The following is a 16,704-nucleotide window of genomic DNA, read 5'->3' on the forward strand; positions in this document are numbered from 1 at the left end:
TTCACATTTTTCTCCTGAGTTCACAGGTGGCCATTGGCTACTGATCTTGATGAAGAATATCTTGGCGATAAACTGAATGTACAAATAGAAGGTGTGAATGTGACCAAGGAAAACCAGGATGCTCTGAAAGATGGGAAACTGGGACTGCCTGGAACTTGCTCACCTGGGCAGATCATAGTGTATCTGAGCTTCACATGCCTTCTCTGGGAGGACTGAGATACATTTATGCTGCTTGGAGAACAGAAGACCAAGCCTGACCATCGTGCACCACAAGGATCAAGGATTAGGTTTTGTTTTCATTTTAAATGGCACAGAGAAGAAGGAAAAACAAACACAAAGAATGGACTATTCTGGCAGGTGACCTGCTGTTGTGCTTGGTGGGAGAGGGCGAGTTGCACCCAGACTGGTAAGGAAGGGTAGGGGTGACTTGGGACATGGGTCTAGGTCAGTCCCTCCTGCAGCCTCACTGGCAGCCTGGCAGGTTTGAGCTGGAAGGGTTGGCCACCTACCCTGGTTTCCCCAAGCCCTGCCTACCTGGCTGACGTCATTTGCTCTCTTCTTCCTCACCCTAGCACCTAAGCCCTAACTGTGTGCATCCCAGCAGGCCTGGTGTCCTCTCCTTCCTCGCAGGGGGCTCCTTCTCTCCCTATAAGGCTTCTACTGTCAGTCCACTCAGCCTCCAGCTCAATGTAGGCAGCACCTCTCTTGGGGGTATTCCCCATTTCTTCCATTCTCTGCTCCAGCCAGGACAGGGGCTCCTCTCGTGGCTTCTCATAGCACCTGCCTGTTGTCAAACCTGTTCCCTGCCTGTGGCAGCCTCAATTCTCAGTTGGCCCCAAGATTCTTGCCCCAGCTCCTGGTGTACGGTCCTGGATCACCCTTCCCTCGAGTGTGAGCAGAACCTGGTACTATTCTATATGACAGACTAGTACAGTTGTGATTATGTCATATAACAGACTGGGCAGATTCTCCTACTGGCTTTGAAGAAGTAAGCTTCTCCACACAGCTAAGACCTAAGGGTGACCTCTAGGAGCCCAGAAGGATCCCAACTAACAGCCCACAAGGAAATGGGGACCTTGGTCCTAGAGCTGAGTTCTTCTAAAACCTGAATGAGTTTAGAAGTGCACCCTGACTCCCAGGTAAGACTACAGTCAACACCTGGATTTCAGGCCTGAGACACTAAGCAGAGAACCTGCTAACATGTATCCAGACTTCTGATCCATGACACAGTCGGATAAGAAAAAACTGTGTTTCTAAAGCTGCAAGATCTGTGGTGACTGATTAAACCACAATAGAAAACAAATACATGATCTGAGTCCTGAGTTCACTACATATTCTGTGAGGGCAGGAATGCTGCTGCTGCTGCTAAGTCGCTTCAGTCGTGTCCGACTCTGTGCGACCCCACAGACATAGGGTCTTATATATTCCCAGCCCGACAAGAGTCGGCCACAACACAGTAATAGATGCTTACATAGTATCTGCTGAGAGATCATGTGAATTTTGGAGATGAGAAAACTGGGGTCATGAGAAGGGAAAGACCTTTCCTGAGAGGACACAGCAGGTCAAGGACCTAGCTGGTGCCAGAATCTCTGTACTTGTCCTTTTCATGCCATTTGGTCTTTGTTGTTACCTGTTATAAAATCACTGTGGACAGTGACAGCAACTATGAAATTAAAAGATGCTTGCTCCTTGGAAAGCCATGACAAACCCAGACAGCGTATTAAAAAGCAGAGACATCACTTTGTCGACAAAGGACTGTATAGTCAAAGCTATGGTTTTTCCAGTAGTCATGTACAGATGTGAGAGCTGGACCATAAAGAAGGCTGAGCACTGAAGAACTGATGCCTTCAAATTGTGGTGTTGGAGAAGACTCTTGAGAGTCCCTTGGACTGTAAGGAGATCAAACCAGTCAATCTTAAAGGAAATCAACCCTGAATATTCATTGGAAGGACTGATGCTGCAGCTCCAATACTTTGGCCGCCTGATGCAAAGAGCCGACTCACTGGAAAAGACCCTGATGCCGGCAAAGACTGAAGACAAAAGGGGAAAAGAGTGGCAGAGGGTGAAATGGTTAGAGAACATCACCAACTAATGGACATGAGTTTGAGGAAACTGGGAGATAGTGAAGGACAGGAAAGCCTGGTGTGCTGCAGTCCATGGGGTCGCAAAGAATCGGACATGACTTAGCAACTGAATGATGGCCAGCAAGTTCTGCACAGGTGTTCTGGAGGCTGTACATCTCCAGGAAACCACTAGCCACAAAGAGATTTAATTCCATGAGCTGTCATTCGCTAAGAAGCAGTGGGACTCACCGCCTCCACAGCTACTGTCAACACGTGTCATTCCCAGATGCCTCCGGAGGCCAGGTCCCCCCACTCTCTCTGGGACTCCCAGGCTGCTTACTATCTGTGAACCATCTTGTGCCCCAGTGCTTGTTTCTTCATTTTTCTCATTCTCCAATCACTTGTGACTAATCACAAGTGACATTTATTGAACACTTACTAAGTGTGCCAGGTACTGTCCTTAGCACTTTAAAGGCATGAACTTATTTCCTCCTAAAACCACCCCATGAAATCATATCCACAGGCATCTCCAAAGTGGCTCAAAGACAGAATGAGGCCATCAAACTCCTTTCCTAACTATGGGAGTTGAGAGGGAATGACATGGAGAAAGCTGGGGCCAGGGCAGCCACTTGCGCACCATGTGTAAATTGAAGGGGAAGCTGGCTAGCAGAGGTGGGCAGGAAGCACCTAGCACAGCCAGAAATAGAAAAACTGCATAACCCTGAAAGACTTTGAATCCACTCACTTCCTGGCAACCAGAGATGTTTTCAAAAACATAAACCAAAGCAAAAACTCTGTGTAAATTTCTACAATAAATTCCCATCATGTTTAGAATAAAATCTAAGTATTTTATGAGTTTCTAATGTTTATAATCTTAACCTCATGCAGCTTCCATCTCCTGTCCCTCTCAAGCGATATTTCAGCCACACTGGTCTTCTATCAGGGTATCTGAATACAATAGGCCCTTCCGACCACAGGGCCTTTGCACTTGCTATTTTATCTTCCTGGAAAAGTTTTTTTTTTTTTTTTTTTGCGCAACGCACATGCTTCCCTGGGGGCTCACACAGTAAAGAATCTGCCTGCAATGCAGGAAACCCAGGTTCTATCCCTGGGTTGGGAAGATCCCCTGGAGAAGGGAATGGCTACCCACTCCAGTATTCTTGCCTGGAGAATTCCATGGACAGAGGAGCCTGGCAGGCTATAGTCCACGGGGTCGCAAAGAGTCAGACATGACTGAACAACTAATACTTTCACACCCCCCACTATGGGTGACTCCTTTTCTTATCCTCAAGTCTCTGCAGAAATGTCCCCTCCTTTGAAAGACCTCCCCCTGATCATACCACCTAAAGAAGGTCCCTCACTTGACATTGTTAATATCGATCTCTGTTCCTTCAAAGCACTTATCACAATGTTAATTATTTGACTTAACTATTTGCTAGTCCCATATTATCAATACTGGATGCACATGGCAAACCTAAAGTGATGCAAGGTCTTCACAAAGATTCTTACTTAACTGGTTTGCAATGGAGCCGGACCATAATTTTTTTTTTCTAAAGCTCCTTTGGTAATTTGATTTGTCCCCAGTTAAGGCTGAGAATCAGTGCAATAGACTGTAAGCCACATGAGTGTAGGGACCACATCAGTACTTCCCGATAAAGGCTCCAAGAATGATCCCTGCATCAACATACGTGTAAGAAAAGAAATGGCAATTGCTTTCCAACATCAACTATGGGTCCAGTCCAGGTGTTTCCTTATAATACATCTCCCCCTTTGACTAGAGCTCTATTTTTTAGAATTAGTTCTTCCTCCATCCTCAAAAACAACCAGCATCATCAAAATACAGGAGCCCTTGGTTTTCAGTGCTGGAGAAGGGATGAGACATAAACCCTATGTTATCAGGCTTCCATGTTCCAAGCTGGTGGGACCATCTCTGCCTTCTCCAGGTGAAGGGCAGCAGTGAGGGGACTGTGTGGACTGCGGGGTCCGTCTGCCTACCTGTCCATGGAGAGCTGAGCGACCAGGGTGACGTCTGTGTTGTCTGAAGCGGGCTCATACTCATAGTGCAGGAAGTACAGGTGGGTTCGGTGGACGGTGAACCGCTCTCGCCGGAACTCATAACACAAGTCATCCTCGTCCAGTTCTGAGAGCTGCTTCTGGAGCTGAAAGGTAGGAAAGAAGGCTTGGGAACAAGAAGGAGACCCCCAAGGGGGTTGGCCTGTTGTGCCCTGTCCTTCCCTGTGTTTCTTATCCACTGGACCTTGTTGATCAGCTGGTCAGAGAAGGACAGGATCCTGTCTTCATTTTCTTCTGCAATATAATCTGATTTCAAAGAGGTGATGATAGAGGGCAGCTGCCTTATCATCTGAGGAATGAGACCCTCTGAGCTGAGAGTGATGGTGGCAGCACTGACAAATGGATAAGCAACCACAAACTCATTATACAAAACAAAAAACATTTTCCTTGATGATCCAGCACAACAATTTCAAACAACAGGTGGTAACTGTCAAAGAACAGAGTAATGAAAACCAAATTGAACAGTACCTTTGTATGACCTGATGTTTTTCTCTCCCTAGAGCTACAGACTTAAAACTCTATACCATGTAGTGGAAAGAAAAAGCAATCCCATAAACAAAAAAATCTCTTCCTTTAATTTCATCCAAGTTCAATCAGTCTCAGTACCTGCTCTTTCTCTCTTTCTCCCTCTCTTCTGGTACTCTGAGATCTTTTACTTCATTAATCTGCCAGTAGGACTTCTTCACTTAGCTCTCCTCTCCTCCTTCCTAACCAACTAGTGAAAGAGTGAGCTGTCCCACTAACAAGAAAGGAGGAATTTAGCATCCAACATAAACACATGCAGATTCACTCACTTCTCTATGATCTTCATATGACTTCTATGACTTCATATGACTTTCATATGATTTCTGTCAGTTAAGACCATTACCTTGATAGGTTAAACCAGAGGTCCCCAAGCCCTGGACCAGTTATTGGTCTGTGGCCTGTTAGGAACCAGGCTGCACAATAAGAGGTGAGCGGTTGGTGAGCAACCAAAGCTTCATTTGTATTTGAAGCAGCTCCCATCACTCTTCCATTACCCCCAAATGGGACTATCTAGTTGCTGGAAAACAAGCCCAAGGCTCCCACTGATGCTATGATATGGTGAGCTGTGTAATTGTTTCATTAGCTATCACAATATAATACTACTAGAAATAAAATACACAATAAATGTAATGTGTTTGAACCATCCTGAAAACATCACCCCACCCCTGCTTGGTCCATGGAAAAATTGTCTTCCACAAAAGCAGTCCCTGGTGCCAAAAAGGTTGGGAACTGCTGGGTTAAACTGTGATATTATTTCTCAAGATGTGTACTCTGACAGCTGACTGCATTAAATGGTCTGATTTCTTCACTTCCCCCTGCCCCATAGCCTTGCCCTTTGTCATGTGGCCTACTACAGAGGCAAAGATTATTTCTCTAATCCTTGAACCTCCTTGGCTGAACTTCTGACTTGCTTTGGCAAACAGGATGGAGGGGAAGCAATGATGTCCCAACCTTGAGGGATCAGGTTCAAGAGGAAGTGCATACTTCTTGGGAAAATGCCTGGATTGGCCTGCCGGAAGATGAGACAGATGGAACAGAGTGGAGTCTCCCCAACTGCCCGTCACGTGAGTGAGCCCGGCCAAGGTCAGCAGAGCTGCCTCCATGAGCGCTCTCACCATTCACGCTTCTCTCTGTACACCACTGAGGATTTATGGGTTTTGAGCACTAGATGACAGATAGTGTCACTTTCATTACACGAGTCTGTCCCACACAACACAGGGTGGCTAGCCTCCTGGGTCCCAGCCCAATAAATGATCATAGCATTCTCCGGATGACTGGGTATAACTCCAAATGCTCCCATACATTCCCAAAGGCCACTTGGGTAATCATTTGTGATCCAGTGATCTATGAGACATGCTCAGCTATCTTTAACATTTTTAACCTTTAGAAAGGATGCAGTCAGGGATATTTCTTAGCTTTTCAAGACCAATTTGATGTCCTTGCCTACTTGAAAGTTCCCCCTATGCCAACAGGGTAACTAACTGATATAAGGCTGGAAACTAGAATTCTCCTTCCGCCTAAGGCCCTAGGAGCCAGGTGACCCCTTCTGACTGCAGGATTAAGTTCAGTGTCTCCTGGCCTACAGGACTCCTCTCTGATCCAGCAAGCCTCTAGTGGATATACTCATAGCCACTCATAGCATGTTAAGAAAGGGAGCAGTGGCCAATGAAAGTGCTCCTAGAGTCACTTTCTAAGAGGGTCTATCTACCAGCAGTCCTGGGGGATAAGTGGCCTCCATCTAGGAGCTGCATGGTACCAATGTGGTTCGGTGGCAGCCACTTCCCAAGGTCACCCCTAACCATCACAATGCTTAAAGGCTAGGATCTATAACATTGCTGTTTACCAGCCACACAGGGGGCTGCGGAGATCCCAGTGGATATGATGTCAGACATACATTGGAGTCTGGGACTCTGTACCAACCAATGCCTTCCTTGAGTTTTAATATTAATTATCAGCATGGTGCTTTGCACTTCTGTCCTAACATGGACTGAGCACCTACGGTGTGCCAGGTGCAGTGCTAAATCAGATGCACTGCTTTGTTTTCAGCACAGATCTCTGTTTTACAAAGGAGGAAACTGAGGCCCAGAAAGTGTCTGTCACCTGCCAATTACAGCTAGAGAGCAGCAGTCTGGACCGTGAATCCAGCCCTCAGACCTTTCACACCAGGGACATCTCACAACACGATTACTTCTTCTTGGGGGATGGATGTGAAGGTCAAATGTGCTGGTGGAAGGTACCATGCTGCGTGAACAAAGCAGGCCACAAAAATGCATTTGCAGTATGATCACAACACAACAAAAAGACAGACCAATCAACCCCAGGCAGAAACAGACCAAAGGGAATCCACTGCAATGTTAACAAAGCTTTTTTCTGAGTGGAGGATTCACAGATGAATTTTATTGGCCTTGTTATACTTTTCTGTACTTAAGTAATTCCCTGCAATCTTCTCAAATGAACTAATGCATGTACAAGTGCTTTGTAAACTGTAGAGTGCTACACACACCTCAGAAATGTTATTATGATTGCATTATGTTCCTTTTCAAATTCTAATCTAGGACTGCTAACTGCTGACTGCATGGCTGATGGGATTTCAGGCTGATCCCAAGGAGAAGACTCGAGCAGCTTGAAACCTGTCTCCTTCATATCCAGGTAATTTCTCCAGGGAGATGCTGAGCTGGAGGGCAAGAGTGTTGTAGCTTTTGTTAACAAGGTCTGAATGCTACCCCCACTCCACACTCTGGTCATGTGGGGAGCAGGGGGTTTCCCCAACAAGCAAGTCCCAGAAACAAAAGACAGATCTCTTCTGAGATAAAATGCATTTGCTAATTGCTTCTTTGGGCAGCCAGCTGAGGCACAGGGAAATTTGGACATAAAGGAAAATGGCCTTTAAGCCATTTGCATTTATTTCTTCCCATCCTTAAGGACAGTGGCCTAGACTGACCCCTGAGTTGCCAGAGATGATGGCTGTCATGCCTGCAGACTCTAGAGGGATAGAAACTGTGTCCTGGGGCTCTGGCCTCTAAGCTTCTGCTCAAAGTCAGGAAAAACTACATGGAGAGATTACGGGGATCAGTGGGCAATGAGGCCTGACTTCTCTGACCCTCATTTGCTATGTGACCTGGAGCAAGTCACTTCTCCCGAGAGCAGGACAAAGACTTTGGGTTGCAAGGATCACGTGCTCACCAGGCCAGGTGAGTGCTGAGAGCGCTGCAGGCACTTTCTCATTAATACTCACATGGGTCAGAGACCACCAGCAGTCCTGTTTTACAGACGAAGATGATCATCATCTGAAAGCTTTGGCCATTTGGTCAAGGTCACAGTAAATGAACAGAGCAGCTGAGATTCACAACTAGCGGTATTTCCTCAAGTTCTTGTATGTAATAAAGTCACTGCAATGCCTTGTTCCGGAGAAGGCAATGGCAACCCACTCCAGTATTCTTGCCTGGAGAATCCCAGGGATGGGGGAGCCTGGTGGGCTGCCGTCTATGGGGTCACACAGAGTTGGACACGACTGAAGCGACTTAGCAATGCCTTGTTCATCAACCTCTGGGTCTAATGCTAGATGGTTCAGTGACTGTAGAGTTCTGAATCATGTGTCCCCCTTGGTGACAGAGATCTTTGGTGCTCAGGCTGAGAGAAGTGGCCAAGTTCAGGTCAGTAGAGCGTGGGTAGATTCTGGCTACTACAGGCTCCATTTTTAAGACTGTCTCATGCACAAGCACGGAGAAGGCAATGGCACCCCACTCCAGTACTCTTGCCTGGAAAATCCCATGGACGGAGGAGCCTGGTAGGCTACAGTCCATGGGGTCGCTGAGAGTCGGACACGACTGAGCGACTTCACTTTCACTTTTCCCTTTCATGCACTGGAGAAGGAAATGGCAACCCACTCCAGTATTCTTGCCTGGAGAATCCCAGGGATGGCGGAGCCTGGTGGGCTGCCGTCTATGGGGTCGCACAGAATCGGACACGACTGAAGCGACTTAGCAGCAGCAGCAGCATGCACAAGCAAGAGCACCTAGTGGAGGATGCTCCGTGGAGGGCAGAGCCACAGGATGGGAGGATTGTGGACACTGAACATGGAAGAGCCACCCGCCAATTAGGAACACCCCCTTGGACTCTGTGTGAGTCATAAATTCCCAGCCCGCCAAGCCCATTTTATAAGAAGTAATTGTGTTCCCTTAACTAACATGCTTACTTGAACTCTTTGAGTCAGTAAGTGATGAAGACAGTACAACAGACCAATTCAGAAGTCTCTAAGGCCACCCCTTCTTGTGACACGTGTCCTTCTGATGCCTTAGGACAACGGGTAGAAACATCGGGGTAAAATAACACTCAGGAGTGTTGCTTTACACTTTCAGCACTTTTCACTTTCAGCAGCCTTGATATCCATTTCTCCATTTGTCCCTCCCAGTAAGTGTATGAGACCAGGAGGGCTACCGTCTTGCCCCCAGTTGACGGATGAGAAAACTGAGGCACCAGGGATGTGCTCAGAAAAGCTGGGGCCCTAACACATCTCTTGGAACCTCATTCAGGGTTCTTCCCTGTGGTTTCCATGAAGCGGTTACATTTTATTAAACCATGTGGACAGGCAGAAAAAGATTACCAGCTCACTGGCTGCCTGCTGCGTGTACTAATGATCAAAGTTCCAGGAACCCAAAACACTCTCTTCCAAGTAAACCAAATCATGGGCCACTTGCATTCTTTCATGGGAAGGGAGAGGCATGGACTTGGGACCATTCAGTGAAGGTTCAGAGATGGTCTGCCCAGCACTGACCGAGGCTCTAAGAAAATAAAGAAGGAAATGGCATGGTCTGCTCCCTCCCAGGTATCACTATTAATGTGAAGATCCCACACAATTAATAGGCCCTTATTTTATGCCAAGCCCCATGCTAGGAATGCAGAATGAACCCCAGTGTCTGGATTTAAATTGGTTATACATTCTGGTTGGGGGAATAAAGAAGCGAGTTAGCAACTGTAAAAACTGTGTATTCATAATACAAATAAAATGACGGGGGGCTGGGGAGGGAAGGGTGGTGGTGTGCTATGTGCTACACTGACCTAAGCTCCTGACCTATCTTTCCATATTTAGCCCTCATCAAGTCTACCAGGTAGGAATAGTCCTACCTGATTCCCATTTTACAGATGAGAAAACTGAGGCACAGAGTTTGAGTGGCCTGAAATCTCATAGGGAGTATTCCTACCATTTTACATGAGGCAATGTTGCTTCAGAGCTTTCCTCTTATGTTTCATGCAAGGAGCCAGTTAGGGCAAAAGTAAAACTAGGCAGAGGTCTGTGACAAGGATGTGGGAGAGTCAAGCACCTGGCAGGTTTGGACAGATGATGTTTGGATAGATTAGAGCCTAGGGGTGTGAAGGAGGGGTGTATGCCTGTGGCCCAGACAGACTCTGTGAGTCTCTGGACCCTGGGCTCCTTCTTTATCCCCTCTCCAGGCCACCCAGGCAAACCCTGGGATGCTTCAGCTCTGAGATTTAACATGCCAAGGAAGGTCACTGGAGGCCGGCCTTGGGCAACCTGTCATGGGACTCCGAATGCCATCCACTCTGGGTTCCGCTGCCCACTGTGTGATGAAGGAGCTGGTGACACGCGGCTCGCATATGAGAGCAATGATGCACTCCGGGGTTTCTCTGGGGTTTCTCAGGGATACAGCTGTTTCTACAGAGCCATCTGTTCCCTGGAACTGCCGTGCAGTGATGCTGTAAAGGGTTTGTAGGATCTGTTTATATGTGTCTTATTTTTAACTTCTCATTAAACCATGGTGTTGCCGTTTTCTTTCCTTCTTAGTGAGCTCAGCATCTGGGTATGTGACCCTGCAGGCAGCCCATCACCCTTGTAGCACGAGGGCATTGAACTTGGAAGCCCTCATTTCAGCGATGAGGCAGAGATCTCAGAGCAGCTGGACGGGAAGGTGTCCAGGATGAGATTCCTGGTCAACACTAGTAATGAGACCTCCTGCACCCTGCAGCCCTGCTCACAGCTTACCCCCTTGAGCCCTCATCCCAGCCTGGGCTCAGTTTGTTTACTGACCATTTTGTAAGTGAGAAAACTGAAGCTCATGGAAGGCAAGAGTTACATTCAAAGGCACAGATCTAGTACTAGGGCCAGGTTTTCTGATTTTTAAGTACAGGGATCTTTCCAGAGCACCACAAATACTTTAAGACAAGGACTTGTAATAGTTAATTTGTTTGACAAAATTTATCGAGCACATACCAGGCAGTCTTTTACAGGCATAAAGATATACTGATGAATGAAACAGATAAACAGCCCCGCGATCCCAGAGCTTACATTCTAGTTGGAGAGATATAACCAAAAAAATAAATAAGTCCAGAATATAATCATTGATTGGTGATAAGAGCTGCAGAGAAAATGAGAAGCAAGAGCTCTGGGAGACAGGGTGTGGGGGTTGGGGCAGGTGTGGCAACTTTAGATTGGGGAGTGTTTTCAGTAGTTGTAAAATGACCACTCAGCTTGACACCAGTTCCAGAGCTGCTGCCAACCTATCCTCTGAATTCCATTCTCTGAGCCTCCTTTTCCTCCTCGAAAAAGTAATGCTAATAATAACCACCTTGCAGGCTCATAAAAGAGTTAAGAAAAATGATACAAACTAAAAGCCACTAGAAGAATCACTGAATGACTTGCAGTTCAGTTCCTCTTATGTTAAATATGTATGTCTTTCTGGGGCTTCCCTGGAGGCTAGGTGGTAAAGAACCTGCCTGCCAAGCAGGAGTAGCAGGTTTGATCCCTGAGTCAGGAAGATCCCCTGGAGAAGGAAAGGGCAACCAGCCCACTCCAGTATTCTTGCCTGGGAAATTCTATGAGCAGAGGAGCCTGGCAGGCTACAGTCCATGGGGCTGCAAAAGAGTCTGACGTGACTTCGTGACTAAACAACAACAATATATTTTTTTGGCCATGTCATGTGGCATGCGGAACTTCCCCAAACAGGGATTGAACCCATGTCCTCTGCAGTGAAAGTACGGAGTCTTAACCACTGGACCACCAAGGCAGTCCATCTTCTGTTAATTTTAAATAGGAATCTACATTCACTTGAGAAGCATGGCTTCAAAGTCAGGCAACCTGGTTTCCAATAATGGCCCCACCATGTAGGAGTTGCTTGACTTTCAGCATACAATGCATCTCCTCTGAGCTTTCTTATCTGTGAAATGTGACTTGTTAATGCCTCCCTCCCTTGATTGTGGTGAAGAAGAAAGTTGCATTTCCTCTTTGCTTTCTCTGCAGGAAATCTCTCATTGTCAAAGGCCGGAAGAAACAGAGAAAGCTCTTTGAGCAGCACAGAGAGCTCTTCCAATGCAAGAAAGAACACAGTGACTAAGGCCTAGGGCATGGATGCCCCAGTAGGCTTTGGCATCTCCCATGTCATCACTGGGAAACTGTTACTGGTTCACTGGCGTGCTGTCTTGGGGAGGATTCTGGGTCTGGGGCTGACCCCAGATGGCTGAGTGAGGTCATCAATTAGTGATGTCTGCTGTGGGCATGGGGTAAGAAAACTCTAAGTTGGGGGCTTCCCTGGTGGCTCAGTAGTACAGAATCTGCCTGCTAATGCAGGAGACACAGGTTTGATCCCCAGTCAGGGAAGATCCCACATGCCTTGGAGCAACTAAGCCTGTACACAACTATTGAGCCTGTACTCTAGAGCCCGGGAGCCCCTGTGCCACAACTACTGAAGCCTGCATGTCCTAGAGCCTGAGCTCCACAACAAGAAAAGCCATTGCAATGAGAAGCCTGCACACTGCAACTAGAGAGTAGCCCCTGCTCAGTGCAACTAAAGTCCAAGCAGCAGTGAAGACCCAGAAAAGCCAAAATAAGAAAGAAATAAAAGAAAACTCTGTTTGCTGACACTGTCTATTGACTTACAATTACATATAAATGTGAAAACTCAGTGATGTCCGGTCTTCTTGTTTTTGTTTTTTCACTCCTTGGATGTTATTTTTCATAATTTAACTTCTAACATGACAGTGGATAATTCTTTTACCATTGGACATTGACCACTGGATTTCCTTTTTTTTTTTGGCTGCCAGAGGAAGGATGCATAGGGTGGTGAGCCCAGAAAGGGCTATTCTGAAGCTGATGAACTGAAAGTGACAGCTGTCAGAATGAAATCTGCAGAATAAGCAGCCAACAGTCCGAGGCCATTTCCTGCCAGGATAAACAGCATCTTCCCTCCTCTGGCCAATTCCTGTCCCTTCAGCCTACTCAGTGCAACCTTAGTCACTGAAAATTGTAAATTGAGTTTGGTACACTTTGGTTACTAAGGAAGGGCATGTACTTTAAGCAAGATTCCCATCCAAATTGGAAAGTATAAAACATAATACAATATATATTTTAATGGCCTTGCATTTAAAAAGGTGAGCTTCTTTTATCTGGAAAAAAATCCCTGAGGTGGAGCAAGGCACTCTTGATGATAAAAGTAGCCTGCTATAAATACAGTGCCTGGGGAAGAGTTACATGTTTCTGGATAACACACTGTATGGAAGCGACACTTAACTGCCCAGCTGTTGGGGACCACAGGGAGTGTCCTTATTTTTCACTGCTCCAAAGGACAGCCCTCAGATTAATGGATTATTTCCAGAAGTGGGGATTTCAACTCAACATGAGGAAGGATAGGTTAGCATCTGGAGCTTTCTAACAGCGCAGTAAGCTGTTGGAGATGGTGGGCTCCCTGTCTTTGGGAAGATTCCAGCAGAAGCCAGATGCGAGCCTGTTAGGGATGCTGTAGAAGGATTTTTGCATGGATTAGAGGGTGGAGAATATCCATGATTATCCAGCTGTGTTCTGAGGAGTCCCAGGGTTTCTTGGCTATGCTTGAGGGGCTGGGTTGCTGAGGAGAGGGGAGAGAAATGCTAATATATAAAATTCTAGCCTCCATTGTGACTTCAAACAAATTATAGTAACTAAGGCCAAGTGAATGCTTATTGCATTACACAGATTAATTTACTGGTTCCAGGAAGAGATGCCCAGACAAACTACGGGACAGGAGTGACTGTGTCCCATTAGCTACTGTCATTCTACACCACACGTGGAACCCGAGCTCTTCCAAACAAAATCATCTTGCTTTGGAGCAAGTACCTCAGAGGCTGGAAGATGGGGTCTGCTGCTTACTGAAGGGTTGAATCCCCAACTTCCTGAATTTATGCTCCTTCCCTCCTACTTCTCTTTTTTCCTTTCTCTTTCCCTCTCTCTTTCTGGCACCAAAACCAACCAAATGGCCTCTTCCTTCCTACCCAAATTGTCTTAATTGCAGGGAAATCTACCTGGGATTGTTTGAACCAGAGCAAATGTGACAGTCCCCGCCCATGCTTTATACACAGAAATGTAGGTCCATCTCTCTACTAGGCCTTCCTAGAAAAAAAAAAATCTTATAAACCCCAAGCCCATTTGTGTAACAACAGATTATGATCAGGCAGGCGGTCTGTAAAAAACCCCATCTCAATGAATATTATGTTCTGGGTGTTGAGTCCTATTTTTGGTGATTTAACATAAATTATCTGTGAGACACTGTGACAAAGGCATCATCGCCTGCAGTTACTTATCAGATGATGAACCCGAGGCTCAGAGCATCCATGTGACCTCTCCAAGGTTCCTATGTCTACTGAATGAGTGGCCTGGAATGACCAGAAAGCCTCTCATCATCACCTTCTCCATGAAGGAATAATAATAACACAAAATTGAACTTGCGCAGTCCCCTGTGTGCTGATATTGGCTTTGCTAGAGGCAGAGAGTGCCATGCTCCTGTGCACCTCTGGTCTCCACTGACCATGCTGCTCCCTCCACCCTCCATACCGTCTCACTCCTCCTTATTCATCCTTTGAATCCCACCTCCTCCAGGAGGTCTTCCCTGATGCACCTTCTCCCTTCTTCTTGTGTGCTCTCAAAGTACCACACTGTCCCGGCACTTCTCACACTGATGACAACCTCCTGCCTGTCTGCACCCCTCACTAGACAAGCACTGTGAGAGTCGGGCTTCGATCTGCACTGCTGCCCCAGATCACTGGCCCTGTGGCTGGTGACCGTTTGAATGATTATCTGCCGAGTGGATGAATGTGTCTTGAGACTTGGCGCCTGCCACCGAAGCCCTTTCCCATCTGGGATCTGCAGTTCAATGGAGAGGTCCCTGACTTCCTCTCTTTAAGATGACCACTATCAGTACGCTTCTCATGGTTCCAATGACCTCTTCCCAGAACTGAGAGCGGTTGGCTTTGGGCCAGATCCAAGGTCTGACCCTTTCCCTTTGGCAGTGTTTGCAGATAACACTGGGCAGGTGGCAAGGGACCAGGGGTGTAGAGGTGTGGTTGCAGGCTGTATGTTACAGACTCCTGCTCTAGCCCCTTTCACTTTGGGCTGGCCGGGCCGGAGGCGGCTGACTGACATGGCACAGGGACCTGCCATCTCGGTTTATGGGTACTGGCTGCACTTGCTCCCGTTCTCAGTGCCCACAAAACACTCCATCTGTCCTCTTTGTCCCCACTGCTCCTGCCTGTGCTCAGAGCCCCACTGCCATCTTTTTTGCCTGGGAGGTAGCAATGGCCTCTAACCAGGCTCCCTGCTTCTAGTCTAGACCCTTCCATTCTATTCTCCACACAGAGCAACTTTTCTCAAATGTAAACTTGACCATGTTTGAAGCCCTCTGGTGACTCTTCATGGCCAACAGGATTAAATTTAAATGCCCAAGCATAGCCAAGGCCCTGCAAGGGTCAGCTTCATTTTCTGCCCTGCTCCCGATATGCCTCTGCTCCAGTAGAAAAACCACCAGCATGTTCTTTGCGAACTCTCTACTTCTTGGCTCTTCATGTCTGGTCCTTCATTCTGCTCTTTTTGTAAATATTTATTGAGTGTTCATTATGTGTTTGCTGCTATGCTAGGGGAGGGCACCCCAGAGGTGAATGGTACAGGTACAGTGTCTAACAGTCTTATACTTGGGGGAAAAAATAGGAAAAAATGACATGAATGAAATAATTGTGGACAGCATGTATGTGCTGATAAAAAGAAAATAGGGCACCTCACAGAGAGTGATGACAGGGTCCCCAGTCCCTGAGGCTGGGACAGGCTGGGTGTGCTAGGACTTGAGAAGCAAGTGCAAAGGCCCTGAGGAGGGTGGCGGGGGGGAGCCTGGGATGTTGGAAGGAACTCAAAGATGGTGGGTGTGAGCTTAGTGTCAAGGGGAGAGTGTTTGGGGGGACAGTTGGGGTGAGCCTTAGAGAAGGCTGCTCTCCCTGCACCCAGGAAGACTGTCCTCTCGCCATCTCTGACACTGTCACGGGTGAGCACCATCTCTAGGGCCTGGAGCAGCCTCTAATTTCAACCGTGGTGCCCCACATGGCACCCGGCAGGTGGCCAGCTCTCATAAGTGCTTATTCACCAAGTAAATGCAGCCACAGATTCCAAGAAGGACCACGGAAGATTTCTCCCCTCTGATGATCCACCAGGGGAGAATGGTGTAGGAAAGGCTGGTGAGTCACTGTTAAAGGCAGTTCCACTTCATAAGGCATTGAGCAGCACACCACAGGAACTCACCCCTACAGAGATGAACGGATGACATCACCCTGCAAGGCTTTGTATTTGAGCCTCTTCCGTGGAGCAAAAAAAAAAAAAAAGGGAGCAGGAGAACAATTTATATTTAATGTTTGGGGAAAAAGTGCTGAATGGGCACTCAAATATTGATGATGATAACAAATTCTGATTTGAGTAAAATGAATGGCAGGAAAACCCAGAAGAACACAGTGTTTGTGGAAACCTCTAAGGGCGTCCCAGAGTCTGAGATGGAGGTCAAGAGCTTAATGGGTTTGTTTCCTCTCTGGTGAGTGGAAAAGAAGGGCAGATGCTGAGGAAGGCATGGAGGGTGACTAGAGAAAGGCTGGAGATTGAGGGGATGATGCTGTGACCTGGGGGTAAGTGACAGAGAGCAGGGGTGGCCGTGTTACTGGTCATCCCAATAAAGGGCTGGGTAGGTGTATGCTTGCAGAGATTCCCACTCCACCCTGCCCCCCCCCGCCCCCACCCGCCACTAGA

At 47.2% G+C, this 16,704-nt stretch overlaps 1 protein-coding gene across 5 annotated transcripts in view; it reads right to left on the minus strand.

Annotated features, from left to right (window-relative positions):
• The window catches only part of LARGE1 (LARGE xylosyl- and glucuronyltransferase 1), a 607,716-nt gene that overhangs the window by 36,799 nt on the left and 554,213 nt on the right, over positions 1–16,704 (minus strand). For all 5 annotated transcript variants that reach the window (XM_081591375.1, XM_081591376.1, XM_081591374.1 and 2 more), the window contains one exon: positions 4,059–4,222. In XM_081591375.1, the coding sequence (XP_081447501.1) occupies positions 4,059–4,222 (164 nt within the window). The remainder of the gene's footprint in view (positions 1–4,058; positions 4,223–16,704) is intronic.

Source organism: Giraffa tippelskirchi, chromosome 4, assembly GCF_054371585.1.
Source record: "Giraffa tippelskirchi isolate mGirTip1 chromosome 4, T2T-mGirTip1v1.2.pri, whole genome shotgun sequence".
NCBI lineage: Eukaryota > Metazoa > Chordata > Mammalia > Artiodactyla > Giraffidae > Giraffa > Giraffa tippelskirchi.